The sequence below is a fragment of the Heterocephalus glaber genome, unplaced genomic scaffold (genome assembly GCF_053883595.1).
Source record: "Heterocephalus glaber isolate CG9 unplaced genomic scaffold, H.glaber_assembly_v1.0 deba00001481, whole genome shotgun sequence".
Taxonomy (NCBI): domain Eukaryota; kingdom Metazoa; phylum Chordata; class Mammalia; order Rodentia; family Bathyergidae; genus Heterocephalus; species Heterocephalus glaber.
Genome location: NW_028258317.1, coordinates 1,334,674 through 1,358,083, shown reverse-complemented (window position 1 = coordinate 1,358,083; position 23,410 = coordinate 1,334,674). Strand labels below are relative to the sequence as shown.

At 37.1% G+C, this 23,410-nt stretch overlaps 1 protein-coding gene across 2 annotated transcripts in view; it reads right to left on the bottom strand.

Moving 5' to 3' along the window:
• Positions 1–8,115: 8,115 nt before the first annotated feature.
• The window catches only part of Svep1 (sushi, von Willebrand factor type A, EGF and pentraxin domain containing 1), a 235,937-nt gene continuing 220,642 nt past the window's right edge, over positions 8,116–23,410 (bottom strand). For both annotated transcript variants that reach the window (XM_004848137.3, XM_021261140.2), the window contains 4 exons: positions 19,335–19,430; positions 16,927–17,022; positions 12,174–12,267; positions 8,116–8,614 (listed from right to left, as the gene is read on the bottom strand). In XM_004848137.3, the coding sequence (XP_004848194.2) occupies positions 8,527–8,614; positions 12,174–12,267; positions 16,927–17,022; positions 19,335–19,430 (374 nt within the window). In that variant the 3' untranslated portion in view covers positions 8,116–8,526. The remainder of the gene's footprint in view (positions 8,615–12,173; positions 12,268–16,926; positions 17,023–19,334; positions 19,431–23,410) is intronic.

Below are 23,410 nucleotides of genomic sequence, written 5' to 3'. Positions count from 1 at the left end.
CAGACCTCTGGCTGTTTCCTGCTCACCTGTGTAGCTTTTTTCTAGGCCGGCCAAAGCTGCTGTTGTCTGGGTGGGATGCTGGCTGGGACCTGTGCACCTGCGCTGCTCTTGTCCTCACGAGCTTTTTGATGGGATCTTGTGTGTCTTTTTTAACCTCAAAGAGGCTTTTTTCTTTCAGATATTAATATACAGCATACTAAATATTTTCTAATTTTCTTTTCTTTTTTTTGCTTAAATTCTTTTATTGGTACTTTTAGGTATACAATACATTTACATTTATCATTGGGTGCTTTTTTACCCATTACTTGTGCACCCTCATCCCCTTCACCCCTCCCTATTTACGTAGACTTTGTTTCCATTTTTTTCTTTTCTCATAATTTTTCCTTTTCCTTCTTTCCTTTCCCCCTCTCCTCCCACTTCCCCTACCCCTTTGGACCTTTTTTTCCTATTTCAAATTATCAATTATTCATTTTAATCATTTTAATCCTTATTTACACTTTCAGTTTTTCACACTAGAGAAACTATTCGGTATTTATACATGTGTGTCCTATTTATTTCACTTAAGAGTATCACCTCAATAGGTATCCATTTAGCTATAAATGTCTCTAGTTTCTCACTTCTTATGGCTGAGTAGTACTCCATTCTTTAAAAAACCCCACATCTTCTTTATCCAGTCTCCACTTGATGGGCACTTGGTCTGTTTCCAAGCTTTAGCTATTACAAACTGTGCCACTGTGAACATGGGTGCACATATATCGCTGTGGTATGATTCTTTGAATTCTTTTGGGAAGATACCCAGCAGGGGAATAGCTGGGTCAAATGTGAATTCCAGTCCTAGTTCTTTGAGATATGTCCATAGTGATTTCCACAGTGGTTGCACCAGTCTACACTCCCCCCAACAATGGAGAAGGGTTCCTTTCTCCCCACACCCCCACCAGCATTTGTTTTTGGTTGATTTCTTGATAGCAGCCATTCTTTCTGGGGTGAGGTGGAATCTCAATGTTGTTTTCATCTGCATCACTTGAATGACCAGTGATGTTGAACATTTTTTCATATGTTTATTTGCTGCTTTTATTTCTTTGTCTGAAAATGTCTGTTCATTTCAGATACTCATTTTTGAATTGGGTCTCTGAATTGGGGGGGGTCTGATTTTTTTCAGTTCTTTATATATTCTCGATAGTAGACCTTTGTCTGAGGTACAGCTGCTAAAATTTTTTTCTCACATTGTAGGGTGTCTCTTAGCTCTGTTGGTGGTTTCTCTTGCAATGCAGAAGCTTTTTAATAAGATGAGATCCCAGTTCTTTGTGCTAGTTCCCGTGCTACTGAGGTTTTGTTCATAAAGTCTTTTCCTATGCCAATGTCTTCAAGAGTTCTACCTAACTTATCTTCCAGCAAGTTTTGTGTTTCTGTTTTAATATTTAGATCTTTAATCCACTTCAATCTTAGTTTAGTGCATGGTGATAGATATGGTTCTAGTTTTAATCTTTGGCAGGTTGAAATCCAGTTTTTCCAACACCATTTATTAAATAGGCTATCTTTCCTACAGTGAGGGTGGTTGGCTCCTTTGTCAAAGATGAGGTGGCTGAGTATGTCTGGAGTTGTTTCTGCATCTTTTAATCTATTTCAGTTGGACACTTGATTTATGACTCTTATTTTATTAATTAATTTATTTATTTTTGGTTGTTGTTGCTTTCAACCAATAGATGCCCCCCCATTAACATTATTGGTACATTTTAGGTATAAAATACAGTTACATTCATCATTGGGATCTTGTACAATTACATGAGTATCTTAGTTCTTATCTTTTTCCCCCTTCCCTTGCCCTCCCTTCACCCCCCCACCCTTCCTTATTTGCAAAGACTTTGTTTCCATTTTTTTCCTTTTCTCATATTTTTTCTTTTCCCTTTTTTCCTTTCCCTGACCCCTCCCAATTCCCCTGCTCTTTTAGACCTTTTCTTCCTGTTACACAATATCAGTTATACATTTTTAAAATTACAATATTAAGATCTAGGAGACATTACCACAAATTTTACAGAATTTAAAAGGATATAGAAAGCATATTACAAAAATCTTTTTTGAAATAAATTTGACAACTTCTAAGAAGTATCTTGGAAGACAAATTAAGGAAACTAACTCTGGAGGAAATATAAAATTTAATAGCACCTATTAAAGAAAGTATATTCCTAGCTTGAAAACTTACCTATATGACAACAGCAGTCTCATAAACATTTTAACTGATAAATTATATCAAACAATTAAAGCAGAAAAAAGAAGGAAGACTTCTCCCCTCATTTTAGGAACTCAACATTGTGCTAATCCTAAAACTGGATAAAGATAATAGAAGAAAAAAGTGTGAACATAGAAATTTGTTTAACAAAACAAACTATTAGAAGTCAGATCTGGCAGGATGTAGAAAGTGGTTTTGTTATAGGGATGGCAGTGTTGGTTCAGCATTGGAAGTCCACCCCCAAAAGTCAGCATTTAAACAGAGGAAAGGAAAAAGCCATATGATCCTGTCACTAGTTGGAGAAAAAGTATTGGACTAAATTCTACAGCTGTTTGTGGTAAAAGCTATCAGGAGACTAGAAGTAGAAGAGAACCTTCTCAACAGATTAAAGACATGTACTCCATACTTCCAGCAAAAGTGCCTTATATGAATGGAGAAGATACAATGCTTTCTCCCTAAGGTGGGGAACAAGGGCAGATATGCTTACTCTTCATCTGTCTGTTAAACTTTGAAACCTAGGCCCCACCAAAATAGTCTGGCAATAAAATGACACAACTAGGATAGGATTAGCAAGGCAGAAATAAAATCTTTATATGTAGAAGAAATGAACATCTACAGAGAAAATACTAAGAAATCTCTAGGAGCCCCTAGAACTTGTACTTGAATTTAGCAGGATTAGAAAACACAAGGTATATATAAAAATTCAGGTCTGTGTATACTTGCTATAAATGAAGAACTGGATATTGAAATTTAAAAGTTATGTAGGAGTACAAAGGACCTAGAAAAGTTAAAAACAAAAACAAAAACAGTGTTGGAAGATGTTTAGTACCTAATTTTAAGACTTCTTCTAAAGCTACAGTAATCAAGGCAGTGTTGGTGTAAGGAAAGACATATAGATCATTGGAATAAAACAGAGGATCTAGAAATAGAACCACACATATATGGTCCACTGAGTTTTGAGAGATTATTTAACATTAGCATTTTATAAAATATAAACTCAATTCAAGAGCCGAGGAAGAGATAGTGTTTTCAGCAAATGGCACTAGAACACCTGGTATCCATATATAAAAAATTAACCTCAATCCTTTTTTCCATACATGAAAATAACTTGAAGGGATCTATGAACCTAAATAAGGAAGACTAAAAGTATAAAACTTTAAGAAGAAATTATGAGGGAGAATATTTATGAATTCATGGTAGGCAACTACCTAGGATACAAAAGACATGATGTATAAAAGAAAAAAATTGATAAATGAGATTCCATCAAAATTTAGAACTTTAAATGACATCATTAAAATGAAAAGTAGTCCTTAAATAGACCATATTTCCAATGCATATAACCTATGACCAGAATATATAAAGAATTCTTAGAGCTCATTAATAGACACCCCAATTAAAATGTAGACATAAGATGATAAATAGCCAGTATAACACAAGGAACGATGTGCAACTCTAGAATCAGAAAAATACTAATCAGTACAATAATAAGATTGAATTATACACTCATTAGGGAGATGAAGTTAAAAGTTTTAAAAGCCTTATCATGACTTTTCTTTTTGTTCGATTCTCCCCCTTTGTGTTTAATTTGTCATGCCCAATGGATTCATTCTGCTGGGTTTCCTGGGGTTGTGATCCTCATTGCCTTTTCCTAGGGTATTGTCTAAAATTTTTTGGAGGCCGGGTTTGGTATTCATGAAGTTCCTGAGGTGCTCTTTATTATGAAAGTACCTTATTTCTCCATCAATTTTGAAAGATAGTTTTGCAGGGTACATCAATCTGGGTTGGAGGCTGTTTTCCTTTAGGGCTTGAAATACATCACTCCAAGCTCTTCTTGCTTTGAGGGTTTGCATTGAGAAGTCTGCTGTGATTCTGATGGGCTTTCCTTTGTATATGATTTGTTTCTTTTCTCTCACTGCTTGTAGAATTTTATTCTTCTGTTGGATTTCTAGAATCCTAACTATTATATGCCTATGTGTAGATTTTTTGATTAAGGCTAGCTGGAGTCCTATATCACTTATCTGTATGTCAAGTTCTTTTCCCCTCCTTGAGAAGTTTTATGCCATCACTTCTGTGAACAGTTTTTTTATGTCATCTGCACTCCCTCCTCTTTCTTCATTGACTCCAATCAGTCTTATGTTATTCTTCTTTGCATCGTCTAGCAGCTGCTGGATTGATTTCTCATGGTCCCTTACAATTTTAAAGCAGTTTTTCTTTTCCTGGTCACTAATTGCAATCTTACCTTCTATAAGTGTAATTCCATCCTCACATTGGTTCATTCTGTTGCACAGACTTTCAATGGAGTTTTTAATCTCCTGGAAATCTGTTTGTGTCTGTTTCATGGATTTCATTTGTTTCCTATGTTGGGATTCCATCATGTTCCTCAGATCATCTATTTTTTTTTATCTGTGTCTTCTCTAGATTTATTAATCATGTCTTGCACCATGAGCAAAATCTTTGCTGTTATCTGAGTAATTATTTCTGATTTCATTTTTCCCAGATCCTCTTTTGTTGCCAGTTCAGAGAGTCCAGGTGATTGAGTATCAGATTGTTCCATCTTGTTTCCCTTTGGGGTTGCTGTAGGTGATCTGGAAGTCTGTTTTTGAGCCTTGTTTATGTGTCTTCTCATTTCCACAGGGTGGGGGTGTGTGTGCCTCTGGTGCCCACATGGCGCACCTTCCCTGCCCTAGGAGTCTGGGACCTTGGCAGGGAGCTTCCTTTCGAGTGCTGGGATCAGCTGAGCTTCTCTGCCCTAGGAGCTTGGGATGGCTGTGGGGGAGCTTCCTTCCAGGTGCTGGGACCAGCTCAGCTTCTCTGCCCTAGGAGCCTGGGATGGTGGTGGGGAGCTTCCTTCCAGGTGCTGGGACTGGCTCCTATGACTCTTATTTTTACTTGAGTTCTAAAAATTAAATTTCAAGAGTTCCTCACAATAAGGGGAAGATATTACTACAAATTTATTAATTGCAGATGATTTGTTTACAGGCATATTTACAGATCATAAATGTGCTTTGAGCCTATTTCCTCACTTGTAAAATAGGGATAATGTCTCCTCATAGAGTTCAGAGTAATTATCTTATATCACTGAAGGTGTTGCCCAAATAAGCAATATTTTCTAATTTTCAATTTTTAAATCTTTACATTTAATTTTACCTAAATGGAAAGATTTTCTTTAATAGCAAGAGGTACGGATGTGAACTGACTTTTGATTTTCCAAACAATTAATTTTTGGAGCACTATGTGTTGAGTAACTCTTTCCTTGACCCTAATGAAGGTGCCATGAGAATACTGCTTTCAGATCCCTCACTGCAGGGAGCACAGTTAACCAGGCACTGCAGCGGCTGCCCTCTGACACTCAGCACTCTGTTAGTGTTCTGAGGCTACCCATGCGCCCCACAACCAGAGCTAAGTGAAGCAGGAGATGAAATGAAGCCTGTTCCTTAGAGAGCAGGGTCTCCTCTGTTGGCCTTGCTGAATTTCTCTAACAACTGCATTGCAGCTTAAGATACTTTCACTCAATACTCTTTCCATTCTCTCTGTCACTGCAGGTCAGGCCAGGATTGAGTCTATACTTGTTTGAATCTTGAGTGTCCTACAGAGGTGCATGATTTAAAGTCTTAATCCTTGCCTGTGGTGCTGTTGGCAACCGGTGGAACCTGTGGTGGAAAAGGGACTTCACAGAAGGAGGAAGTTCGGTCACTGAGCATGCTGTACTCTTGGATCCTGGCTGCTTCCTCTGTCTTTTTTTGCTTTCTGGATACTGTGAAGTAAAAAGGCCTCTTCATCTACCACGTGCCCTCACTATGATGTTCTGTGCTGCCACAGGCCTAAAGCAGCAGGCTCAATCAACCACAGGCTGGGACCTCTGAAGCCATGAGCCAAGATAAATCTTTCCTTTATTAAGTTGATTGTCTCTGGTATTTTTTTCTCAGTGAGATAATGCTGATTAGCACAGTCTAATAACTCTCCTAGCTTTTTCCATTTCCAACATATTTTTTCTCAGAAACATTTCTTCTGATCTATTTCTTACCTGTTTAATATTGTCTTAGTTCAGTTTTTCTTTTCATAGTGCATATTTATTTGGTAATACATTTTTATTTTTAAATTTTTTTATTAGTACATGTTTACAGTACGTAATGTTTACATTCCTTGTGTGAGATGGTACATGTAGATAGCACATCTCAATTCCTTTCAAGTTGTTCTTTATGCCAACTGGTATTCTTATAATTTTAACTTTAAATAATCACACTTATTTTCTGATCTGTGCTACCATTTTAGAAAATTTGCAATATTTAGGAAATTTAAAGAAGAAAAAAGTTATCTGTAATTCAGTCATATATATGACTATGGTCTTTATTATGGGTTTATTTTTAGAAATTTTCTATTCTTAAAAAATTGAGGTTTACTTAAAATTTTCTTTGTATCCTTTTTCATATTAGGATTTTCCTAATATCATTAAAATATACTTTGATTTTGCATGAACTGAAAGCATGCCATTTATCATTCTTCATATTTCTAATTGTTTATGATTATAAAACACAATGTAAAAATGTGCCTGGCCATTTATGTTTGTAGAATGTCAAGAACTAATAACTTGTAGACAGGAGAGGAAGTAGAAGGCCTTGTTGAGTTGTCAGTCTTTGCTTCTTTCTCTTTCTGACCATACTAGATTTTGGTACATCCTTTCTCTTTTTTTGAGAAGCCATAGAAACAAGACATTTATTTGACTGAAGTGTACCCTAACAAGTTGGTTTAGGATAATTTGCTACTTAGCTCTGATGGCTTCTCATGTTATAGAATTAAGTATGATAGGTACTGGTTTGAAAAGGAAGATGTTTACTATAGTAAAGAAGTATCTTTCTTGTCTAAGTTTTAAATATTTTATTAAAAACAGGTATGAAATGGGGCCAGGGATTTAGCTCAGTGGCACCACTGCTGCCTCGCAAGTGCAAGGGCCTGAGTTTGATCCCAGGTACCCCCCTACAAAAAGGTATTAAATTCCACTTAGCAGGTATACTCATATGCTTGAGAACTGAGGATTGTTTTCAATTGCTTTTTCTAGCTTAAATTTTTATGGTACTATGTTTTTATTGCTCAAATTTTAAGCTTTACTTTATATGTTTATGATCATAAGTGACAGTGATCAACAGTATAGAAATTGACAGACTACAAACTGATTAAAAACAAGGTTCATAAACCTGTTAGAATGGGTAGGTTGCATGTCAGCATGGTGAGAGAAGTCAGTGGCTGAGGGATAAAAAGTACCAGGAACATCAAGATTTTTTCATCCTTCCAGACTTTTCCCACAGTGCAGCCTTCACTTTATGTGGGAGAAGTTCTCTTTGAAGATGGAGGCAAGGTGAATATTAATTTCCTATTTTAAAGGAAAATCTAGGATTTGGATTTATTTTCCATAGTCAAAGGAAGTCTTTATGTTGACATAACTACAGTTTGTAGAGAGATGAACAATGGGGACCAAGGGACAGCTTAGCTTTCTCGGGCAGATTCAATCCTCTGCTGCAGGAGGCATCAGGAGCACAGCTCTGGCGAACCTTTCTCATTTGCCTTTTTCCTTCTCCTTCCCTACCTTCCCCTGCCTGTCTCCTTGGGAAGCCCCAAGGTAGTGAGTTGTATAATTGGCCAAGGTACAGCCTCCTTATTCATCTTCCAGTTACTGCACTTACTCTAGTTGTGAGAAGGAAGAGGAACATGTCAATTTGCAAACCATGGTCATTTTATATCCTCATCCTCCCTCCCTCCTGCTGAACCCACCAAGTTGATGTACACAGCTTTCCAAAAGGAATTACCCATACCATGCTCAACACCAGGACAGAATTCTTGGTGGAGAGTACTAGGTGCAACAGTTTCTCTATAATTAATAAAGGAAACAGACCTTGAAGGAGGGGGCTCCTTTATTGAATAGCAATTGCTTGGTGTACTACATGTGCCTGTGTGCTCTGTGATAGCAGCATAGATGAAAGATCATGAATTCCCTTTATTATTTCCTGGTCACCTCATAAAATGGAACTATCCAGCAAAATGTTATTTAGTAGCAAAATATATTTTAATGGAAAAATTATTTTAAGTAACTGAATAAAAATGTGTTCCAGGAACTTTTCCAAAAGACAGCAGAGTATGTACATTTTGTGAGGGTGGAGCAGCATCTATTTAATATAATTTTTATATAGAAAATACATCACAAGGTGTAACAAAATATGTCACAAAATAAAAAATAAACTTCAAATAACAAGTTGACTAAACAAAGCAAGCCTCAGCACCATCTTGGATTTTCTTCATGTTAAGTTTCAGGAGGTCGAGGTGCTGCCAGGAAGAGATGATCTTGCATAGAAAGCTGGTTGGATTTGTGATGGTTGAAACCCAGTCCTCATTTTCCTGAAAAACAAAACAAAACCCAGACTCAAGAGAAAAGAGTAAACTGAAGATATAACACATTTTTGTGGACTGATAGAAATAGGGTTGAAAATCTCAGACCCCTGGGCAATATGGGTGATGATGTTTGTAGGGACGGGGCTTCATCCCTTGGGAGAATGAAGGGATACGGAGAGCAGATGCTAATTCAGAAAAGACCAAAGAAGCAGCAAAATGCAGTTTCATTCCTAATTCTGTCACTAGTTCCCTGTCTTGACAACGTGCCCATCTGTAAGAGGAAGCATTTAGGTCTCATGAACCTAAATGCCTCTTAAAGCACTAACAATCCATGATTTTTATCAATGGCATTTGCTTAGGATCAATTTTTGCAATATGTGCAGAGAGCTCAGAGGAAACACAATTTCTTTAAGAAATGAACTATGACTATGCCAGTCTTATTATTTAGCAAAGAAAATGATAGGCTGAGAGATTTGATGATCGCAAGACATTTCTGCTCCACTAGTTGTCATTTATATCAGGAAACAACTCCATCATCAGCAAGCATTTATTGAGCATCTAATCTGGTGTCTGTGCCAGTACTAAGGATACTGTATTTTATATACTTTAGTTTCATGGGAGAGAAGAAAAATAATTATTGTAAACATTTATTGTTTTCTTCCTCAACCATTGTGGGGAATTATACTCTACCTGTTGTTTTTTTTTAACCAGGAAAGCAGTCTCTCCTCCCTTCATTTAATATAACACAGTCCAACCTAGTACCACAGCTCATGATGCATGCTGAGTACCGGACCAATCAAGAACTTCCTCTCAAATTTTAAAAAAATTATTTATTTTTTGTGCAGTACTGAGGATTAAAACCAGGGCCTTTTCACCGAGTTACATTTCCAGCCTTTTTGTATTTCTTGTTTAAAGACAGGGTCTCACTAAGTTGCTAATTGCCCAGGCTGGGCTTGAACTTGGGATCCTCCTGCCTCAGCCTCCCAGAGTACTGGGATTGTAGGTGTTGCACCCAGTGAGAGAGAACCAACCAGAGACCGATATTAAATCCACACAGGAGTTTATTACCGGCAGGGACCTGAGCCGAGCATCGGACTCAAGTCTTCACTGGGGGTTGAAAACATGTTTTATATACCTTTGAGGCCAACAGCTCCTAGGCCCCCCTATGGGATAGAACTAGTAAAGCAAGCAAAAGGTACAGAAGCAGAACGTCCTGCTGTTAGAACATTTGTAAAACAATAGTTGATTGTTATTTCTAAAGAGACGCTAAGGGGAGGAGGTTTTTAAGCTTCCTCCTGAGTTCATCTAAAGGGCAGGCAGGTGGGTCAAGCAGCAATATGGAGTCTGTCTTGCTAACTAGGGTCCTTCATTAGGTGTGTGCTGTCACACCCATTTTTTCTCCCAGATTCTAAAATTGGGACACTATCCTATGTCTGTGGATGACAGGTAAAATGTGAAAGTTGTAAGCATTTCTGGCCTTCCTTGTGACTGATGAGCAGAGAAAACCACTCTGTAGCCAGAGGGTGGAGCGGCCCTTGGAGAGAGGAGGTGAAGCAGGATGGAGGGAGGCTTCAGGTGGCTTGCAAGTCCCTAGTTCTGGTCCTCCTGGTGCTCAGCCACTCCTCTGTCTTTGGTTTCCATACAGGTCCCTCTATTGTGACGAGTTCCTTTCTTTGCATAAGATGGTTTGAGTTTTAGCGAGAGTGTCCCAATTAACGCGGGTCTTCTAGAAGAAGGAGGGGTAGCCTGCCTGGTCCTTTGGGCGGTAGGTAACCTCTCCTTAAGCATGGCATATGCTTCTCACCTTAATTTGCCATAATTTTTTCTTGGATTTCTATATAAAACTTGCACAAAAATATTGGTCCTAATCTCTTTTTTAAATAGATAGTATGTTCATATAATCTCCTAACTATCCTTCTCCCAGTCAAGGATATGCTCATACAGAATACTGAGATGTTGGGGAACCATGCAAACTGGTCTTTCTGATCTGCAAAATGAGTGGTTCAATATGAGATTTTCTCGTTTTTTCTTTTTCTTTTTTTCTTTTTTTGGTACCCGGGGATCGAACTCAGGTCCTTGCGCTTGCGCAGCAGGCGGCGAAACCACTGAGCTAAATCCCCGGCCCTATATGAGATTGTCTTCCTTGATTTTTTTTTTTCTTTTTTTGGTACCAGGGATCGAACTCAGGACCTTGCACTTGCGAGGCAGGTGGCGACACCACTGAGCTAAATTCCTGGTTCAGTTCAATATAAGGTTTTAGGAAAGTTATAAATAATTTCTATTCTTTATGAATCACTGTTTTGTTTTGTTTTTTCTTTTCTTTTGGCTTTCTTTGTCTAAATTTCATTCAACTATACAGTCAGGTAAAACTCTGATCTGTCTTTGGGAGCTTTTAAACATTTTTGTTCATTCCAAAGTTCTCATTACGACTGATTTTTTTCTCTCTCTGCAGAGATTCCATAAGAATATCCATTGGCACAAGACAGATTCTTTTGGTTATATTTTTACTTTAACAGCTTTTTGTTTTTGTGAATTGACTTTGACAGTCCAATCAAAATGACAAAACAACAAATAGAAATTAAGAATTGCTTAGTTAACTGAATTTGTTAATTTTAAGAACGAATATGATAATACCCATTTGTAATTATGCCTATAACGTGAGGGTAAATGTACAAAATAGAAATGTAAGTAATATATATAAAATGAAAGTCTTAAAATGGAGCTGATAATACCCGATGTGTGGAACATTTGTAGGGACAATGTTTTATCAATGCAATGGCACAATATGCCTGAGATTTCTTGAAAGGTTTAAAAAAGTATACAAAATTTCTTTATCTCGGACTTTTTTTTTTTTTGGTACCGGGGATCGAACTCGGGTCCTTGCGCTTGCAAGGCAGGCGACGGAACCACTGGGCTAAATCCCTGGCCCTAATCTTGGACTTTTTTATGATATTCTTTTCTGATATTTATCTGGTCAGAAATCACAAACCAATTAATGGAATATATTTTTACATAAATGTTCTTGTAGCCAATAAAATACTATACACAGAAACATTAAAAGTATGAGAAAACATTACTTGACTTTAAAAATAAACATTTATTACCAATTTTAATACTTTTTTATTATAATCAAGAACTCAAACACCTATTAGGTCATTTCAATAAAATGTATTGAGTTCATTATTTACATTCTTTCATAGAAAGGATGGTTTATTTATTTAAGCTTTTTTCCTTTTTCAGTTGTAAAAAGATACAGAATGCTTTTAAACTTGTGCTATTCATCCTATGGTCCTTGGGACCATATTAATCTTCTTTCTATGGTTCCAATTTTAGTATACATAATGATGAAGTGATGGCAAGACTGTTTATTTTGAGATACTATTGTCTTATTTGTCAATCCTGAACTAATATTTTTAGATCTTTAGTTCAAATTAGACAGTATATCTGGATTTTCGGGCACAAAATGCTCACACTCAAACCAGAGACACCTCTGGCTCTTGACATAACTTATCTTGAATTTCAATTTTTATTTTAAAATACAGATATTAGTCTTGGATTGTCTTACCTGGAACAATCATGTCCTGTCCAAACTGAGAGACAATGGCATCGGTTTGGTCTCACACATTTTCCACCATTTAAACAGGGAATCTGGCAAGTAGCTGGGATAAAAAATTCAGACATTCAATTAATACTTAAAAATTCTGAAGTTGCCTTGGAAGGCTCATGGCATAAGATTTGTTTCTATTTGTTGCAGTGGCCATTGCTATTCCTCATATAGCTGTTTTCCTACCAATTTCTGGCACTGTGCTTGAGCTCACATCCTTTTCGGTTCCACTTCCTTTTTCCCTCCCAAGTTGGTCAGTTTTTCCACTGAAGTCCCAGCTTCAGTTCTGCCTATTTACTGAGAGCTTTGCTGATCACTCCAAGTCTACTGAGTTTTGTCTTCTTTAATCTTTTTATTTGTGGAACCAATCTGGCACTTTGACTGTTTTGAACTGTAATTTTTTCGTATGCTCAATTAATTTGTGAATCTCTTGGGGGAGCTAGCAGTGAACTCTGTGATTGACTGGGTGATTAGGCCAGACATCAAATTGGAGAGTAATAAATCCAGCACATGGATTGTCTAAACAGATGATTCTGCAGCCCTCTGTGTTGGCTTGGAGACATTTTGTGGCTTTCACTAGATTTAATCAAAAGTACAGACCTGAAATAGGGTTAAAAATTAGTTATAGATGAAACCTGAGAGGACACCCAAAGATTTACTATGTAGCCACCTTTCTAAAATCCACAGTGCATAAACAAACTCTTCATTTACATTAATCTATTTGTTAAACATAATGTTAGCTAATTTAACATATCAAAGAGCAAAGAGAATTCCTTATGTAGGAAAATAAAGATGTCCGTCATGGAGAAAGCTAATAATAAGAAATAGTTCAGTCTCATTACATCATGACAAAGTAGGTCATTTCCTTCATTTAAAAAATTCATCTTTGGGGAGACATTAGTAAATTTTGTTTCTTTAGTTGGTCATTCATGAAATACAGGGGAAATGCCTGTTAAGTAAGGACTGAGCATTTGATAAACACGGGGTGAAGAGAACAAGAAGTAAACTACCAGTCTTTCTTATGAAGGAGTGCTCTTGGTAAGTTAAAAGTGAAAATAGGACAACATATTTGCAACTTAGTAAGAAAGGAAACGATGAAACAAACAGGATTAAACCAAGCCAAAACAACAACAAAAACAAAAACAACAAAACCCAACTCCCCATATGCTGGTAAAAGAAAAAATTACTTTTTCAAGAGCATTTTGATTTTGTGGTACCTGGCTGTTCTAATCAACTGGCCATTATTTTTACTTTCCTGTCTAAAAGCTTAACATCTACCTCACTCCCCTATCATGTCAGTATCCTCAGTGTCCTATGAACCACCTTCTCATGCTATGCATCTTCTGCAAAGTTTCATTTTCTCCCCCAAGAATGTTTTTTGTTGATGTCTTACAAATCTCTATTTCCAATCTGGATGTATCTTCAGGGAACCTGAACTATCACACAACTGCTTATCAGACCACTGACCCCATATGTTCCACAGACCCCTCAAACTCAGCACGTGCATACTTAGCTCTTCATCTACACCCCAGACCTGCTTATCCTGACTTTTCTAACTCACCATCTCTCACTCCTGGGTCTAAGCTAGAAATAACAGTTTTGACTTCTCTTGGACCTTTGTCCCATACATCACTAACCACATAGGATGGACTCTACTTACTAATACCTCCCAAATCCACTCTCCTGTGATAATCATTTCTCCAGACTTTGTTACATACTTCTTGTCTATTCTTTTCTGTGACTTCCTCACTGATCTCTACTGTCTTGTTTTCTGCCTTTTCCAATACTGCTGCAAAATCATTTTTCTAAAAGAAAATCTGACCACATAATTTTCCTGCTTAAAACTCACTGTTGGCTTCTAATGCTTACAAAGCATAATCCAGCATCTTGAACTCCACACACTTGTGTAGCCTGATGTGATGCTGCCCATGTTTGTAGCTTATCTTCAAGCCATGCCTCAACATTTTGCAGTCCTATTTGGCTGACCTCTTATGCATGTTATGCTCCATGCCCTTGGCTATAATGATCTTCTTCTGGCGAGTCTTCTTGCTCTTCCTTGGATTCTAAACATGTGAAGCCTTTTCTGAAGTTTGCCACCTGCTTATCTCACCCACTTTCAGTGTTGTCATAGACTATTTTATACTATACATTTTATTTTATTTATTTATTTTTTAGTTTTGGTACCAGGGATCGAACTCTGGACCTTGTGCTTGTGAGGCAGGGGCCAGAACCACTGAGCTAAATCCCCAGTCCCCTATACCATACATTTTTATAGAATTCAATTAACCCCTTTCTTACTGTATGCTAGTTATGTGTTTATAGGACATCTTGCCTGTCCTCCTCTTTTCTAGATTAAAATCTGGAGGGGAAGAGCTTCTGTTTTATATCCTTTTGTGGGCTTAGTTCTTAGGAGCCCCAAGTAGAATATATGTTCAGGTGCTGATGCAAGATTTACAAAAAGGAGACTATCTGGCCTTGTGTCATTGGGAACTCACTGTAGTCAGAGAACCAAGGAGGTAAAAGAAATACAAACAAATTAGGTCAATGGTGTTTTAAACTGCATGATTCTAATTGTGTAACATCTACAGAAATTAAATTTTAGAAAATTGATTACTATATTATATAGAACAAGTATGGAAATAAAGGGAAATTTAGGCCTTTGGAAGTTGAGTAAGTTTATGGTAGGTACAAAAAGGAGGGGGACTGTGTGTAATTGCTAAGAGATAAGAGGGGGATTCTTGGGGAATACTGAGGCAGCCATCACTGCAGAACTCAATGTGTGATCGGCAGGAACGGAAGTGGGCTGTGCTCTAGAGGTGCTGAAGTCATCTATACCTTGGATGTCAGAAGAATTCAGGCTGGCTGTGGAGACAGCACATAGCCATTCTAGATTACCTTAAACAGGGCAAAGAACACCAAAAACAGTAGATTAATGGTGCACAGACTGGAAATGGAGACAAGAAAGCCAACTAGTAGATGCTGAGGTGAACTAGAGAAGCGGTCTTTAACTGGCTGGTGACAATAGCAGGATGGGAGAGACATTGCACAGTAAGGAAAAAAGAGACATACTGAGGTTTCAGATGAAGGAGAAAAGAGTCAAGAAAGACTCATTCATAGGGAAAGATGGCACCACTACCTCTAAGGATCACGTGCCTGGAAAAGGGAAGGGACAGTTTGCACCTAAGCTCAATTTTGAGTGCAAGAGAAGTGAAGAGAACACGAAAGTTGATTTGTTATAACCAAACACTACATAAATTTTGTGAAGTGCCTCAAATAAATGCTTCAAATTTAGACTCTAGGATGGTTTTTCTTTCTAATATTCATGGATTGCCCAGTTTGCACATAAGCTAGGGTGACCACATATCCGATTTTGCCTGTGACACAGGGGCTTTCCCTTATTTACTTATTAACAGTGCCCCTTTCATGCTCAAAAAATATCCTGGTGTGGAAGCTGAGTCACATCATCATCCCAGCCTTAGAAGGGTCACTATCAGCAAACTCATTATACCTTAAATTTTACCCCACTGAGCAGGTGGTCTAAATATTTTTACAGAGGGATAGTGGAGTGTTAGAACTCATACTAAATAAACATAGCAAGTTCTATTCTATTAACAGTTGCTTCAAGTTAAAGGACATTACAAAGGTAAAAAAGTCCGTCATTTTAAACTTTCTTTTCTTTTTTTTAAAATAAATTTTGTTTTATCCCATTCCTCCCCTTATATCCCTCACCTTCCTAGGTACAAAAGCTTTATTTCCATTTTTTTATTCTATTTTCACTTTTTTCTTGTCCCTTCCTTCTTTTCTCCCTCCCTCCTCCTGTGTTCTACTTCCCATTAGAACATTTTCTTCCAATTTCCCATTTCCCAATTATCTATTATACATTTTAGTCCTTATTTCTACTTTTGGTTTCTCACATCAGAGAAACAATGCAATGAAGATGTATGTCCGATTTATTTCACTGATACTGAAAAACCTAATATATTTGGGTTCTATGCTGGGCACCACGGATGTAAACATGAAAAAATATCTCCACTCAAAAGTGGCATATAATCTCATGGAGGTATAGACAGATATAATTAAGCAATTAAACAGATGTCTAAAAATACTGGGCTAAATGTTATACTTGAGGAAAATAAAGGTTGGTTAGGGAACATCTTTGTCACCAATCAATCAACATAGTTGGTACTATTGTGTACAGTGAGGAGCCATTTCTTAATGATATTTTTTCCCCTTTAACTGAAATTATTATATTTATTTATGCCCTTGTTCTTTCTAAAATGTAACAATGAATTTAGTAGTTTAGCTTCATAGAGATTAAAGTAAATCTTCTGAACTTCTACATAATATCTCACTACATGTTGTAAAAGAGTCAACATAGATGCTATTTTCTGTATTTTAGTGCCTTTATTTTTTTTTCCAGTGCTGAGGAATGAACCCAAGGGCTCACATTTGCTAGGCAAGTGCTCTACCATGGGAGCTACACACCCAGTCCAGAGGCTACTTACTCTTTTGCACATGCCCCTGAATGGTAATTTTTAGGCTACAATCCAGTTCACTGTTAAGACCGCCACCCAAAGAACCATCTTGAAAAATTCTTGGGAGTCTTTGACACCTTTTTGCTTTAACACCACCCCTGAAACCAAGTTATGGTTATGTCTCCTGGGGCTTCATGGGACCAAGGCACCAAGAAAATGAACAATGAGAGGAAGCCTACCTGTATGACAGCGGGCCCCTGTCCATCCAGGTGGGCAGTCACACTGGTAAGGGGCCACACAACGGCCACCATTCAGACAGGGGAGAATGCATATTGCTAAAAAAGGCATTGAAAATTATTTAATCAAAATACACATGCTCAAATATTTCAAGTGTTCAAAAACATTTTTTCAGGAAGAAGAGTGAAACCATGCCTGACCCTCTAGAGAATCTTCCCGTATACATTCTGCTTATTAATGAATATCACTGGGAAAACACACTCAGGAAATTAAGCCTGAACCTTAGCCAGATATACTGACTGTAATACCAAATGTGCTCTTGCAGTAAGGACACGGGAATCGATGTTTGCTAAGTGCTTTGCTTCAACTCTTTACAAAATAAGCAGTGTGGGTTCCATTTATTATCATTTTCAAATTTCCATTATAAATTATGTAAAATGCTCGTGGAGGATTTGGCTGTCTTGAGGCTGTCTTCTTGTACTAAATTTGCGAATGGAAATCTGATGGGCTCTACTAAAAGCAATGCGAAAACAAAAGCATTTGCAACCGTTAACTAGTAATAGGGCAACTTGCCCTTCATTTCCTAGGAACTGTGGGCTGATTATGTCTCCTCTGTACCCTCCATAATAATCATCCCTCCTACTAGAGGAACCAGAGTTTGTTTAAAAGATGAGATTGTTTATTGCTTTGTTACACTCAAAGTGTGGTTCTCTAGCCAACAGAACTGTCATCAACTAGGAGTTGGCTAGAAATGCAGGATCTCAGATTCCAGCTCACATCTCCTGAATCAGAATCAGCATTTTAACAGCATTTTCCAGATGGTATGTATTCACATGGACTCCTGAAAAGGCCTGGTTTCATGCCGGAGGGCAGGCCTATGGTTAGCCAGGCCTAAAGTTGGTGTAGTCCAAAGTAAATATTCTGGAATCTTTGGACTCTTGGAATTATAACAGGTTAAGCCTGGGATCTCCAAGTGAAAAAGGAGTGGTTGAGAAGACGTGGGAGGAAAAATATGATTTCTCTTCTTTCTTAGTCATTGTGAGACTACTTGCTTTGATGAGTTGTTAGTAGTCTAAGTTTATTTCTAGTATACAATTTCCTTGTCAGATTAAGTCACACCTAGCAAGTTTGAGAGTAGCATAAAATTCCTAACTTTCAGAAAAAAAAACTAGAACCATAGCCACCACATCAATTCCACCATGATTTATATATAATATATATATTAATATATATTAATACCAATGAAATTTGAGACATTTTATCTTTATATTTAAGACACTGAAACAGTACAGTTTAAACATTAAAAAGATTTAAACTACTTGTTTGCACTCCCCTGGAAGCTGAAGTTCAATATATTTTTATAGGGATCAAAATTCTATATTAATTTACCAAGCATTATATAGATCAGAAGTGCTACTCTCCTTATGTTGTGATTTATATCTGTATTTCCCTCCAAATCCCTTTGGAATCAGAAATAGGCTTTGAGGATGGTGATTGGATTATGGGGTGCTACAGCTGGCTTGCTGTTAGGAGGTGGGGCCTGGTTGGAAGAGGAGGGTCACTGGGGGCGTGGTCTGGTACCCTTATCTCAGTTCCTGGTTCCTCCCTTCAGTCTCTGCTTTCTGTTTCCATGATGTGCTCAGCTTTCCTCTGTCTAGGCCCTTCCACCATGCCGCTGAACATGCAAGAGCTGAAACTCTTAAAACGAGCTAAAGTAGAGCTCTCTGCCTTTAAGTTGTGAGTGTCTGGTATTTTGTCCCAACAGTAAGGAAAAGGATTTAAGATATCCCACTGCCCTGCACTGGGAGTTGATTTCAGGACCTTTGTACTGAGCTTCATGCTTTATTTTCATTTTTATTTTGAGACAATGTCTCACTACATTGCTAAATTGCTCAGGCTGGACACAAACTTGCTTCCCAGAGTGCTGGGATGTACAGGTGTGTGTCACCATGCCCAGCTCCTCACATACTTAATCAGAAGGAACTATTCCTAATGACAGAGTGGGTGGTGGACCGCAGATATTTCCTGAAAAGTTCAGTATTATCTAATGCCATGCACTTATATCAAGTGTAGCAATGGCTGATGTGGTACACAGCAGACCTGAGCTAAGGGAAGTAGAGGCCTGAACAACTTTATTACAAGTTCCTTCCCATGAAGACTCTTGGAAATGCATGCCAGGAGTCATGTGAACAGGACTTCAGATGGATCTCAACAACTGTATTCAGAAGGTTATTATTATGTGAGGTCTTCTGCAACCCATGGACATTTTTGAGATCAGCCCTGTGTAGGCTGGTGTACTTCAGAGATTTAAGTCAATGAATTCTTCCTGGACTGTTCCTAGGAACTCTCCCAAGTTGCTAGCGTCCAGGCAAATTATTAGGACCCAAGTAAGATTTGGAGAGAGACTTACGCTCTTCACAGAGACGCCCCATCCAGCCATCTGGGCAGGAACAAGCATTGGGACGTTGGCAGACACCTCCATTTTGACATGGGAATCGACAGACAGCTGGAAAGGAAGTAGGAAGAGTCGTAAACCTAGGGAATTCCACAGGGATGGTTGTGAGACAATAGGAATGTGCATTAATAGTTTATTATGTGTCCTTGACTCAAGCTTTAAGGAAGAAAAACAAAATAAAATCTAAGAAGAAATGTCAATATGTAGAGAAGTATACCTAGAAAAGTGAACATTGGCTGTTGCCATTGTAGTTGCCCCCAGCTTTATTGAAGTATAATATACAAATAAAAATTAGATATATCTAAGATCTACAACTTGATGTTTTGCTATATGCATAGAAATAATCACTACAATCAAGTTAACCATATTCATCACTTCACGAGTTTACCATTTTCCACCCTCCCTTCTCCATCTCTTTCCTTTTTCTCCCCTTCCCTTCCTCACCCCTCCCTCCCTCCATCCCTTTCCTTTTTCTTTCCCTTCCCCTTCCCTTTTCCATTCCCTTTCTTCCTTTCCTTTCTTCTTGGCTTTCTGTTAAGAAAGTATTCTATCTATCTATCTATCTATCTATCTATCTATCTATCTATCTGTTCTATTTTTCTCACTAACTTCCTTGGTACATTTTAGGTATAAAATACAGTTACATTCATCATTGGGATCTTGTACTTTTACATGAGTATCTTGGTTCCTATTTTTTCACCCTTCCCCTGCCCTCCCTTCACTTCTTCCACCCTTCCCTATTTGCAAAGACTTTGTTTCCATTTTTTTCCTTTTCTCACATTTTTTCTTTTCCCTTCTTTCCCTTCCCCTACCCCTCCCACTTCCCCTGCTCCTTTAGACCTTTTCTTCCTATTACAATATCAATTATACATTTTAAAAATTACAATATCAAGATCTAGGAGACATTACCACAGATTTTAAAAGGATATAGAAAAAGCATATTATAAAAATCCTTTTTGAAATAAATTTGACAACTTCTAAGAGGTACCTTGGAAGACAAATTAAGGAAACTGACTCTGGAGCAAATATAAAATTTGAAGAGCACCTATTAAAGAAAGTGTATTCCTAGCTTGAAAACCTACCTATATGACAACAGGCTCATATATATTTTAACTGATAAATTATATCAAACAATTAAAGCAGAAAAAAAAAGGAACATCTCTCCCCTCATTTTAGGAACTCAACATTGTGCTAATCCTAAAACTGGATAAAGATAATAGAAGAAAAAAGTATGAACATAGATAGAAATTTGTTTAATAAAACAAACTATTAGAAGTTAGCTCTGGCAGTATGTGGAAAGTGGTTTTATTATAGGGATGGCAGTGTTGGTTCAGCATTGGAAGATCCACCCCAGAAGTCATCATTTTAACAGAGGAAAGGAAAAAGCCATATGATCCTGTCACTAGTTGGAGAAAAAGTATTGGACTAAATTCTACAGCTGTTCATGGTAAAAGCTACCAGGAGACTAGAAGTAGAAGAGAACCTTCTCAACAGATCAAAGACATGTACTCCATACTTCCAGCGAGAATGCCTTATATGAATGGAGAAGATACAATGCTTTCTCCCTAAGGTGGGGAACAAGGGCAGATATGCTTACTCTTCAGCTGTCCATTAAACTTTGAAACATGGGCCTAAACCAAAAGAGTCTGGCAATAAAATGACATAATTAGCATAGGATTGGCACGGCAGAAGCAAAATCTTTATATGTAGATGAAATGATCATCTACAGAGAAAATACTAAGAAATCTCTAGGAGCCCCTAGAACTTGTATTTGAATTTAGCAGGATTAGAAAATACAAGGTATATATAAAAATTTAGGTCTATGTATACTTGCTATAAATGAAGAATTGGATATTGAAATTTAAAAGTTATGTAGGAGTACAAAGGACCTAGAAAAGTAAAAAGAAAAATAAAAAGAGTGTTGGAAGACATTTAGTACCTAATTTTAAGAATTCCTCTAAAGCTACAGTAATCAAGGCAGTGTTGGTATAAGGAAAGACAAATAGATCATTTGAATAAAACAGAGAATCTAGAAATAGAATCACACATATAGGGTCCACTGAGTTTTGAAAGATTATTTAACATTAACATTTTATAGAACATAAACTCAATTCAAGAGCACAGGAAAAGATATTGTTTTCAGCAAATGGCACTAGAACCCCTGGTATCCATATATAAAAAATTAACCTCAACCCTTTTTTTCCATACATGAAATTAATTTTAAGGGATCTATGAACCTAAATAAGAAAGCCTAAAAGTATAAAACTTTAAGAAGAAATTATAAGGGAAAATGTTTGTGAATTTAGGGTAGGCAAGAATTTCCTAGGGTATAAAAACCATGATGTATAAAAGAAAAAAATTGATAAATGAGATTCCATCAATATTTAGAACTTTAAATGACATCATTAAGAAAATGAAAAGTAGTCCTTAAACAGACCATATTTATAGTGCATATAACCTATGACCAGAATACATAAAGAGCTCTTACAGCTCATTAATAGACAACCCAATTAAAAAGTAGACACAAGAATATGTTGCACAAGGAAAGATGTGCAACACCAGAATCAGAAAAATACTAATCAGTACAATAACAAGATTGAATTATACACTCATTAGGGAGATGAAGGTAAAAGTTTAAAAGAACAAATGTCAGCTTAGGTGTGAACCAGTTAGAACTTTCTATACTGCTAGTGTGAATGTAAAATGACAAAACCATTTTGAAAACAATATAGAAATTTCTTGTAATACTGTTAAGAACCAACAGTCCTGTTGTTAAGTTTTTCCTTAAGAGGAATGAAAACACATGCTCACAATAAATTTGTACATACAAGTTGAATATCTCTTTTCTGAAATTCTTGGGACTAGAGTGTTTCAGATTTTCATTTGAAATCCACTTGATCTGCAAAGAGAATAGCTACTCTTGGCTTTGTTTTTGGGTTCCTGTCACATGGAGTATTGTTTTCCAACCTTTAACTTTCAATCTATGAGTTTCTTTTTGAATTAAATGTGTTTCTTGTATCAGCATATTGTTGGATCTTACTTCTTGACCCATTCTGCTAGCCTATTTCTTTTGATTGGTGAATTGAGACCATTAACATTGATGGTTATAACTCATTGATATTGACTTTTCTTTTTGTTGGATTCTCCCCCTTTGCGTTTAATTTTTTGTCACGCCCAAAGGATTCATTCTGCTGGGCTTCCTGGGGTTGGGATCCTTACTGTCATTTCCTAGGATTTTGTCTAAAATTTTTTGGAGTGCTGGTTTGGTATTCATGAAGTTCCTAAGGTGCTCTTTGTCATGAAAGTATCTTATTTCTACTTCAATTTTGAAAGATAGTTTTGCAGGATACATCAATCTGGGTTGGAGGCTGTTTTCCTTTAGGGCTTGAAATACATCACTCCAAGCTCTTCTTGCTTTGAGGGTTTGCATTGAGAAGTCTGCTGTGATTCTGATGGGCTTTCCTTTGTATGTGATTTGTTTCTTTTCTCTAACTGCTTGTAGAACTTTGTTCTTCTGTTGGGTTTCTGGAATCTTAACAATTATCTGCCTATGTTTAGATTTTTTTGATCAAGGGTAGTTGGAGTCCTATATGCCTCACTTACCTGTATGTCAGATTCTTTTCCTCTGCTTGGGAAGTTTTCTGCCATCACTTCTGTGAACAGTTTTTTATGTCATCTGCACTCTCTCCTGTTTCTTCATTGACTCCAATCTGTCTTATGTTATTCTTCTTTACGTCATCTAGCAGCTGCTGGATCGATTTCTCATGGTCCCTTACAATATTAAAGCAATTTTTCTTTTCTTGGTCACTAATTGCAATCTTATCTTCTATATCTGACATTCTGTCCTCACATTGTTTCATTCTGTTGCGTAGACTTTCAATGGAGTTTTTAATCTCCTGGAAATCTGTTTGCATCTATTTCATGGATTCTATTTGTTTCCTATGTTGGGATTCCATCTTATTCCTGAGCTCCTCCTTTTTTTTTGTATTAAATTCTTTTATTAGTACATTATAGGTATACAACACAATTAC